At 40.8% G+C, this 10336-nt stretch overlaps 2 protein-coding genes and 1 non-coding gene across 3 annotated transcripts; all 3 read right to left on the reverse strand.

Moving 5' to 3' along the window:
* Window positions 1–580: 580 nt before the first annotated feature.
* LOC125583700 lies at window positions 581–1678 on the reverse strand. The gene is made up of 3 exons (XM_048751115.1): window positions 1622–1678; window positions 1425–1524; window positions 581–1356 (listed from the first exon to the last, which is right to left on the reverse strand). Exons 1-3 carry the CDS (start codon window positions 1654–1656, stop codon window positions 778–780), a joined length of 714 nt encoding a protein of 237 aa, XP_048607072.1. The 5' UTR covers window positions 1657–1678; the 3' UTR covers window positions 581–777.
* Window positions 1679–1683: 5 nt separating this feature from the next.
* LOC106393282 lies at window positions 1684–4388 on the reverse strand. The gene is made up of 3 exons (XM_048749562.1): window positions 2245–4388; window positions 1764–2158; window positions 1684–1725 (listed from the first exon to the last, which is right to left on the reverse strand). The coding sequence occupies exons 1-3, from the start codon at window positions 4364–4366 to the stop codon at window positions 1684–1686; spliced, it is 2559 nt and encodes an 852-aa protein (XP_048605519.1). The 5' UTR covers window positions 4367–4388.
* A 1679-nt stretch (window positions 4389–6067) lies between these two features.
* Window positions 6068–6174, reverse strand: LOC125584795. Its single transcript, XR_007321703.1, has one exon. It is a non-coding gene; the product is annotated as a small nucleolar RNA R71 (small nucleolar RNA).
* Window positions 6175–10336: the final 4162 nt, after the last annotated feature.

Raw genomic sequence — 10336 nt, forward strand, 5'->3', positions numbered from 1 at the left:
AAAATTTGATGAAACCCTAAAAAGCTAAAACCGTTGCAAAACCGTTGCAAATTGCAACGACCTTGCGAGCAAATAAGTGCGTACCGTTGCAAACTCATTGCAAATTGCAATGCTATTGCGAGGACTCACTTTCACACCGTTGCAAAAAGTATATCTATTTTTTTTTTGTATCGGATTATTGTTAACGTATTTCGTAAGTTTAGTTTTGATATTAAGTGTTTCCAATGTTTATGGTATATGTTTTCCGTATCATTAATTCAAATCTCCGAAATTGGGATTTTATATACTTTCTCAAGTAAATCTATTAAATTATTTGTCGTACTACATTTAAAATATCTAATGTTTCTATTAAAAGTGTTATATAACACTAAAAGGTTGATGAAACCCTACAAAGCTAAAACCGTTGCACATTGCAACGACCTTGCGAGCAAATAAGTGGATACCGTTGCAAAGTCGTTGCAAATTGCAGTGCAATTGCGAGGACTCACTTTCATACCATTGCAAAACCGTTGCACATTTGCGAGCACTTTGCGAGATTTTATGTTTTTTCTTGCATTTCGCTCGCAATTCCGTTGCAAAATCATATTCTAAAGAAAAAAAATATATAAGAAATTACAGCATACATGCGACATTTTATTTAATCAGACTCATTTCCAGATACATTTTCACTATCACTAGTTTCAGCCTCATCGTTTGTGGTGTCATCTTCCTCAGTTTCAGCATCAAACTCATCTTCTTCCGAAACAGACCCTTCTGTGGAATCATCAACAATGACTTCTACTTCTTGGTTGTTTGGATCAATGTGTATGATATTCTCTGTTGATTCAGTTGGGACATTTCAACAACTCTTTCGCCCTGCATTGCGACATCTTCAATTTCTCCGACAAATATACGTCCACGCGGATTCACTTTAATCACTGATAACCACATTTCACGTCTTTCTCTAATCCTAGGATATTGAAGAAAACACACTTGATCTGCTTGTGATGCAAGGCAATAGGGTTCGAATTTTGCATAGCTTCTATTTGCATTGACATCGATCACCCCAAGGTTATTTGTTCGGACTCCTCGGCCATTCGCTGGATCATACCAATCACACTTAAATAATACGCATTTTAAGTTGATGGTTCCCGGATAAGTGATTTCTATGATCTGTTGCAATACACCGTAGAAGTCAGTTTCACCTTGGACTTGGATTCCAAAATTTGCCGTTGATCTCTTCGAGCCGTGTGTGAAAGTATGAAAAGTGTATCCACGAGTAAAGTACATTGGAGCAGTAGTGATCTTAGCAACCGGTTCGTCAACAAATTCATACAACCATCGTGGAATTGGTTTGTCATGACATCCATTTTTCACCTGCTCAAAATATATAAATATTTTAAATAATTTATCTTAATATTTAAAAGACTAAAGGTTGTACGTACATAGTATTGTAACCACCCAGGATAATCTCGTTCGTTCAACTGCTCATAATCCTTTTCTTCTAAATCAGGATAGTGTTCTCGAATTTGTAAGTTGAATATACTGCAAATAAGAATGGTTATTTGTTAGGCGTATATGTAAATATAAAACCAAAGTAACCAACAACATATATATATATATGTTCAATTTGTATAAGTACCTTTCAAACTCATGCAAGTAGTCAATGTTTCGCATAATATAAACATGAGCCGCACGAGCATGTCATGATCTTCCCACCAAACTTCTTTCATTTTGCCACCAAGTCTTCCAATCTGACAAAATATGTCAGGAATGTCTTTAACAATATATGAAGGTGCAACTCCTCCATCGTCGTATCGTCTAGGAGCGGTCTTCTTCGTTATAACGGTTGGGCTAAAGTAGTAGGATGTGAAGTGTGAAGTTTCCACCGTAAGACTTCCTGCAACTATCGAACCCTCGACTCTGGCAAGATTTTTGGCAAACTTTTTGAGAAATCCCATGAATCTTTCAAATACATACATCCATCGGAATTGTACAGGACCCCCAAGAGCCGCTTCAAGAGGTAGATGAATCATGAGATGTACCATAACGTCAAATAGAGATGGGGGGAAGACTTTCTCCAGATTGCAAAGCAAAACAGGAATATTCTTGGCTAACAAATCGATCCCATCCTTTGTTAATGTTCGGGTGCATAGATCCCTGAAAAATGCTCCAATTCCTACAAATTCATCATCAAACAAAAATATTATTTCAATTAACACATACAATAAATTTATATACAATTTTAAAAGTCACTTTTATTACCCGCTATTGCTTCATGGACGTGTTTTAGTAATAGCTCCGTCATTGCGAATGGTAGGAGTCGTTGCATGAAAACGTGACAATCGTGACTCTTCATACCAGAAATTTTTTGTCCATTCTCGATGCATCTCGAGAATTTTGACACATAACCATCTGGGAATTTCACATCTGAATTTACCCATTCGAACAACTTTTGCTTTGCCACCCCAGACAATCTAAAATCCGGAACTGGTAATTTTCCTTCTCTTGTCACATGCAGCTCTGGTCTTGCACATAAATCCGGCAAATCTAACCTCGATTTCAAATTATCTTTACTCTTTCCCTTCACATTCAAAAGAGTGTTCATGATACTCTCAAAAACATTCTCCTCTATGTGCATCACATCAAGATTGTGCCTTAAGAGATGATCTTTCCAATATGGAAGTTGCCAAAATATGCTCTTCTTATGCCAATTATGAGATGTCGTATACCCGTCTGGCATGTTAGCTGGAATGTGCCAATTTCCCCCAACTTTACATGTCTCGTTAGCACCATAATAGTCAATTTCCTCTAACAAAGATGCTCCTGATTGCATTATTGGGGGAGGAGCATGGACCACCTTGTTTTTCCTAAACAATTTCTTGTTCTTACGATATGTATGATGCGGCGGAAGAAACCTACGGTGACAATCAAACCAACATGACTTCCTCCCATTTTTCAGCTGAAAAGCATCTGTCTTCTCCATACAATATGGACATGATAATCTTCCATGTGTGGTCCACCCCGATAACATTCCATATGCGGGGAAGTCACTTATGGTCCACATAAGCACTGCACGCATATTGAAGTTCTGCTGCTGCGAATAATCCCATGTCTCCTCGCCAAAATGCCACAACAGCTTCAGCTCATGGATCAAAGGTTGCAAAAATACATCAAGTGCTCGCTTTGGATGTTTTGGACCAGGCACTAGAATACTCAAGAACAAAAATTCTCTTTGCATGCACATATCCGGAGGGAGATTGTATGGCGTCAAGATGACAGGCCATAAAGAGTATTGTCTTCCAGACATACCAAATGGACTAAATCCATCCGTGCATAGACCAAGATAAACGTTTCTACACTCACTCGCAAAGTCGGGATATACGGTTTGAAAGTGTTTCCATGCCTTAGCATCTGAGGGATGTGTAATCTCGCCATCTTTCACCGAATGTTGGGCATGCCATCTCATCCACGCGGCTGTCCTTTCTGAGTGATATAAACGCTTCAATCTATCTGTGATCGGTAAGTACCACATACGTTTGTAAGGCACACGATTCCTTCCTGTGGTTTCTTGATATCTTGGCTTTTTACAAAATCGGCATCCCTCCAGATTTTCATCATCTTTCCAGAAAATCATGCAGTTGTCAACGCACACATCAATTGTTTCAGATGGTAGACCAAGACCCGCAACTAGCTTCTGAATTTCATAAAAATTATCGGCAGCAAGATTACCTTCCGGTAAATACTCATTAATGAGTTGAGCCCACGAATCCATGCACTTCTCATTTAGAGAATGATCACTTTTAATTGTCATCATCCTAGATGCTAGTGATAATCTAGAAAGCCCTTCTCTACATCCTTCGTAGATAGGTTCATTGGCAGCATCTAACATATTATAAAACCTTTGTGCGTCTATGTTAGGTTCTTCCCTACTACTATCAGGAATAGCAGCTTCATGCAATGCATCTGTAACCATATTGTGATATCTATTTCCATGTTGCTCATACCTATCCCCCGCATTATTTTCAAACATATTTTGCTCATACCCATCACCCGCATTATTTCCAAACATATTTGACTCACGAGGATCATAATAATTAGCATTATAACTTGGTAGTTCAAATCCCTGACCCGTACTACTACTTGATGCACCTTCCCCATGCAAAAACCATATGTAGTACTGTGGTCTAAATCCTCTATTATATAGATGCTTCTTCACAGTATCAATTTCTAAATATGGTTCGTTCTTGCATTTTACACAGGGACATAATATTTTACCATTTTCCCTTGCAAATGGTTGGTTAGTTGCCTGTTGTAAGAAACCCCGTAGCCCCGCCCGATATTCTCTCGTCACTTCACCGGTATCCGGATCTCTATGATTGTACATCCATGCCCGTAACGCATATATATCATTTCTGGACCCATTTTTCTCTCAATTTTTTTTCTTTTTTCTTTCTTAATATATTTTTCTCTCAACTCTTTTTTTTTTTTTTAAAAAATTCCTTCTTTGCACAACTTTTTTTCGTTTTTTTTCTTCTATGTTTTACTAACTGATCACAGCTGCTATATATAGACATTTAAAAGATAATTGCAAGGTTTTTGCAAGGGATTTGCGAGTGAATTGCAACAGATATTGCAACGGTTTTGCAATGCTTAACAAATTTGCAAGGGATTAGCGAGGGAATTCTAACAACTTTGCAAGGGATTAGCGTGGGCATTCTTTCCCTTGCAAAAATTAGTTACACATATAAAAAACGTGTATCACCAACTTATCCGTTTTGCGACGGAATTTGCGAGGTTAATAAATTAGTTACACGAAAAAAAAACGTGTATTATAAAACCTATCTGTTTTGCAACAAAATTGCAAGGAGAATAATTTGAAATGCTCTTCGAATGCAAAATCCTCGCAAATTTGCAACGGTTTTGCGACAAGACTTTTCATCGCAAATTTGCGTCGGCTTTGCGTCGGTTTGTCATATTTCCCTCGCAAACTGGTCGCAAATTTGCGAGGAACTTATTTCGTTGCAAATTTGCAAGCGTTTTGCGAGGGTATTGTTTCTCGTCGCTATTCACTCGTAGTTCCGTTGCAATTTTGCGAGGGAATATTTCTGTTGCAAATTTATGTTGCAATAGGCATGTTTTCTTGTAGTGTTAATCTTATTACTTGCTTGTTACGAAACCTTAATCTCAAAACTCCATCATTGTTTTAGCTAAGTATTGATCCCATAAAGATAAAGTGTAATCGTTGGTCTCTGTGGATTCGATCTTAAAGTGCTACATCGACATACCATTCGATTGTGGTAGTGTGCACATTAGGTTAATTGGTGTGCGTATACACGTAATATCAATTTGGCGCCTTTGCCGGGGACCATTTTTTACCTTTATTTTTCGGTTATTTATTTAGTCTAAGACCTCTAACTTGCTCTATCTTTTTTTGTTGTAACTAATGTTCCAGGTGTATGATCAGTAGACATACTCGGAGAAACGCACAAGTAGAATTGGTTACACTTACCAACCAGGAGCTAGCAAGGTTAGAAAGAACAAATCGACAACAGCAAAGGCCAAACAACACCAACATGGGTGATCAAGGCCATCAAGATGATCTCGCTGCAGCAATGCAACTGATGCAACAGCGATGATTCAAATGCAGCAGACCATCCAAGCTCAGCAGGATGCTGCTGAACAGGCTGCTCTCACGCGGCAGGAACAACATGCACAGACTGTTCCGATCGGTGAGAGAAACCTTCCGCGTAACATCCCTACTACGCGCTCTGCCATTGTTCCTCCACCCTGCACCAGGCATGACTTCGAGATCAAGCCTGCTTTGATCGGTCTAGTACAGAGAAAGGTGTTCTCTGGTCTCTCTACAGAAATTCCAATGGAGCATATTGAGAGCTTCGAAAAAGTCTGCAGTCTCACTCGCGCGAATGGTGTTCCACCAGATTACATCAGGTGCATGTTATTCTCATTCTCTCTTGATGGAAAAGCTGCACGGTGGTTGAACTCTCTCCCTACCGGCTCTCTCACTTCATGGGAACAGGTCCGATCAGCGTTCCTCAGCCATTTCTACTCTAAGGCGAGAACAGCTGCATTGAGGAACAAGATCACCTCCTTCAGACAGCTCACTGATGAGCCTTTCTACGACGCATGGGAGCGCTTCAATGACTATCGCAGAGAATGTCCTCACCATGGATTTGATGATGATTACCTTCTGGACATTTTCTATGATGGAGTGGACTGGAAATACCAAGGTGCTCTAAACTCTGCGAGCAATGGAGACTTCATGACTCAAACCACTGATGGAGCGTTTAAGCTGATTGAGAACATGGCTGCTAGCTCAGCTAATAAGAAAGAGGAGAGTGATTGCTCCATGAAAGGGAACAGCTCCGATACCCAGAAAATAGATGAGCTGACTGCCAAGGTTGATCAGCTACTGAAGAACAACCAAGGGCACATCATCAGCATGGAGCAAGCTACGGCCGGGCATATTCAGAACCAGAACCAGCGACAACCGCAGAGCAATCAGCAAGCTGTTCCAGCTACCGGGAACAGTCAACCAGATGAGCTGAAGGGTCTGGGTATGATGATGCAACAGTTGTTGCAGGGTCAGCAGGTTCAGGCCAAGGCGTTGAATCAGGTAACCACGGAAATGGACACCAGGATGGGCAACATGTTCACTGAGCTGAATAACAAGTATGACACTCTTACGATCCACATAAGAAAGATCGATGTTCAGCTTGCTCAAACAGCTTAGAGTGTCAAGAGGCAACAAGGGACGCTCCCTGGAAAAACTGATAAAAATCCTAAGACTGAGCACTGTAATGCAATAGAGCAGCCGTTCAGTGAGACTGCTCCACGCGCAGAAGAGAAAGCAGAGCAGCCTACTAGCTCTGCAGTAACTGCTCCCGACGAATCTGCTGAGACTCCACCATCTCGAGTCTATGTTCCCAAGGTTCCCTATCCAATTCCACCTAGACATCTAATGGATCCCATTAGTGAAGAGCAGCTGATAGGTTTTAACAAGATGGTGAGAAAGCTTCCTAAAGAACTTGCATTCGAAGATGCTCTGCAGATTCGTCCATTGCTCAAGTTCTTTAAAAACTGTAGAGAGACTCAAGAGGAGATCAAGGTCCTCTATACCAAAGCACTGTCTACACCAGCACTGAAGGTATTGCCTAAGGTTGATGATCCTGGAAAATTTGTTTTCCCATGTTCCATCGCAGGAACAACCTTCAAGGACGCTCTTTGTGACTCTGGTTCTTATGTGAATCTCGTCTCAAAGGCTATTGTAGACGATTTGGGTCTTGCTGATGTTGAGCATTCTCAGCTGGCCCTGACCTTTGCAAACTCTTCTAGAGCAGTTCCATATGGAACCATCCGCAGCCTTCATGTTCAAGTAGGAGAATGCGTTGTTCCTGCTGAGTTTCAAGTTGTTGAGATGAATAAGGATCATGAGATGCCTTTGATATTTGGAAGGACATTCATGGCTACTGTTGGAACAACCATCGATATGCCCAACGAGAGAGTCTGCTTCTCCAACATCAACAAGAAAGTTTTCTACAAGGCTGTACCCACCAGATCTTCCTCATCACATGCCTCTTGCATCTCAGTGTTTGATGTAGAAAAGCTGAAGGTTGTTCCAGAGAAGGAGCATGGTGATAAGGGTGAGAGAAGGATGTTCTCTGATGAAGATCCTAGCACTGATCCTACTAAATTCAGAGGGAATTCAAGGGTGAAACAGAAAGTCCAGAAGAAAAGGGTCAAGGGAGATCCTACAATGACTTTGATACCTCTCAAGTGTGATGAGAACTCCATCGAGTATGAGGTAAAGTGCAAGGGTACCTCCAAACCGTTCTCTAAAGTTAGAGCCATTCTCACACATGACCTAAAGGAGAAAGGAAAAGCTGCTGTGAAAGGGTTGTTGAGCAGGGTTTTGAAGCTGAACATGTCTGATTGTGGAGCTTGTTTTGGAACAGGCCCTCTTGCTCAACCATATTGATCCTTATCACCAAGTCAAGCTAGTGACTTAAACCAAGCGCTTGGTGGGAGGCAACCCACTGGTAAGTGTACATATAAGTTCGTTTTGTTTTTGTTTACTTATTTTTTGTTTTAGTTTATTGAGTCTCAGATCACAAAGCAGAAAAACCCGAGAAACTTCAAAAATTCTGGGTTGCAGCAATGGAACAACCTGCCCTCTGAAAAGAGCGTCTGTTCCAGGCGACCATCTGACGATAGAACACCCAGAATTTTCATGGAGTGCCCGCTCCACTCAGGTAAGTATCTCAACCAAAAAAAAAAAATTCAGTAAAAAAAAAATGTTTATTCTTGTTTTCACCTTCTCTCTGATTTATTTTCACATCAGAGACGTTGTGAAGTAAGTCTGGGGGAGGGTTTTCGTCGTTTACTAACTCGTTTCTTTCTTTTGTTTTTCTTTTGGGTCAATTTGAGTCAGTTTTTATGATCGAGTCAGTCAAAACTTTGTGGGAATTAGGACCTTATTCCGTGTTGATCACTGACCACCTCGTGCTTTAGTTATCTTATTCAGTGACCTTAGCAGTGATGAAAGACACACATGTGGACCTGGAACACCCTGACATACCTCACTTGATTCTCCAGAAGTTCTCAGCTGATCAGGTTACACTGGGTAGACTTAACTCCACCTAACTTGAACCTAATCTTGACTGAAATTCTTCTTGTTATGGGCATTAGATCAGGGAAATGAGAACACACTCAGGACTTCTTATCCTTTTTGTCCATCTTGCTGATCCTGAGTGGCTAGCTCATCTTTAGCTAGTTCCCACCCTGCACCTTAGCCTTTATTCCACCTTCATGCATTTGTTTTTCAGTGTCATATGTGCAGATATGTGCAAAAAGGTTGGAGAGGAAAGGATCAACGCAGCCTCTTACTCGTTACTGCTGCAGAAATTCAGTCAGAAAGGAGAACAAGCAGATTAAGGGAGCAACCGCTCCATAACCAATGAACTGCGCAAGAGCAGGGGTGGAGAACCAGAATGGTCGTGAAATCAGAACCACCAGTGGCACTCAGAACGATCATGTATTACCTCCTTCTTCGTCACATCACCATATCAGTCTTCAAAAAAAAAAAAAAAGAGAGAAAAAAAGATATGAAAAAACGAGAATAATGTGATGGAGAAGGGGAAGAAAGAAAAGAAACATGGAGCCACTGGAAAGGTCGAGCAAGAAATTGGTACCAATTATTGAAGAGTATGTAGAGGAAAGTGGAAAGCAGAACAATCAGTCGCCTGCTTCGTCATCAGAACAGTCGCACCAGATATAAAAACGAGTAGAGGCTGTGGACATCAATGGATCTATCCTCTCTTGCCATTTTGTGTGATATCCTGCATCCTCTACAATGAAATGGTAGCCCCTAAACACTCTTAACTCCACCATTAAATAGCTTGTTCCACACCTAGACCGTTTACCCTGAATAGTGCATGTGATGAGAAGCTCACGCTACTCTTAAATGAATATAGGGAGTTCTGTCTCGATAGTGTTGCTTTTTCAGGTTTGAGATGTAGAGTATGGAACTGATTTTCGAACAACAGTCAGTGGGGTTCCGGTAAGGGTGTGTTGTCCTAGTTTTACTGCTTGTATGGTTCAGAGATTCGTGGTTAAAGTATGGTTGCTGAGAATAGGAGAGTTCCCACACTTTCAAATCTTTCTCCCTGTTCTTGATACTTGACATTGTTTGAGGACAAACAAGGATCTAAGTCTGGAGGAATTTATATATGGTGTTTTATACATCTTGTATATATGCTTTTCAATTGGTTTTCAAATCTTTTTCGAGTCTTCCTAGTCCTTTTCGAGTCATTACAGGTCTGGAGTTGCATTGGATGGGAGATGCACCAGCTGGAACAAAAGAGGCAGAAAAAATGCAATTTGGTGATTTTCACGCAGAACAGTCTTGATGACTGTTCCGGATAGCGGAGCAACCCTAGTGACTGTTCTGGATAGAGCGGAACAACCCGAGTGCCTGTTCCAGCGGCAGAGATTTTTAAGGAAACTACAACCTATTTCGTGATTTGCCCTAATCTCTATATTTTCTCTCCCAGCCGCATGTGGCTTTGATATATCTTCTTTTTCTGTTTCTCCTGACTATTCTACGCTACTTTTTACACAAGGAACCAGACCTTAGAGTTGGATACTTGAGATTTTGCTACTTTGTAAAGGGAGAAGGCCATCTCTCTCGATTTAGAGAAGAACCCCCTGAACCCTATTACTTTATTTCAGTCATATTTCATGTTGCTTTATATCTCTGTCTCTGTGTTTTCTTGTTTCATGGCTGAGTAGTCAGCTTGCTTAGTCTAGGGTGTTAGGGTGTTAGATCTGTGAGCTT

The sequence above is a fragment of the Brassica napus genome, chromosome C3 (genome assembly GCF_020379485.1).
Source record: "Brassica napus cultivar Da-Ae chromosome C3, Da-Ae, whole genome shotgun sequence".
Taxonomy (NCBI): Eukaryota; Viridiplantae; Streptophyta; class Magnoliopsida; order Brassicales; family Brassicaceae; genus Brassica; species Brassica napus.

What these genes read in the sequence shown, in the direction of transcription:
- LOC125583700 (XM_048751115.1), bottom strand. Translation starts at nt 1,656, where the DNA reads ATGCGAAACATTGACTACTTGCATGAGTTTGAAAG. An exon ending in TACTTGCATGAGTTTGAAAG is followed by an intron (nt 1,525 to 1,621) that starts GTACTTATACAA and finishes TCTTATTTGCAG; the next exon opens with TATATTCAACTTACAAATTC. An exon ending in CTGGGTGGTTACAATACTAT is followed by an intron (nt 1,357 to 1,424) that starts GTACGTACAACC and finishes TATTTTGAGCAG; the next exon opens with GTGAAAAATGGATGTCATGA.
- LOC106393282 (XM_048749562.1), bottom strand. Translation starts at nt 4,366, where the DNA reads ATGTACAATCATAGAGATCCGGATACCGGTGAAGTGACGAGAGAATAT. An exon ending in CGTCCATGAAGCAATAGCGG is followed by an intron (nt 2,159 to 2,244) that starts GTAATAAAAGTG and finishes ATGAATTTGTAG; the next exon opens with GAATTGGAGCATTTTTCAGG. An exon ending in GAGTTGCACCTTCATATATT is followed by an intron (nt 1,726 to 1,763) that starts GTTAAAGACATT and finishes TCAGATTGGAAG; the next exon opens with ACTTGGTGGCAAAATGAAAG.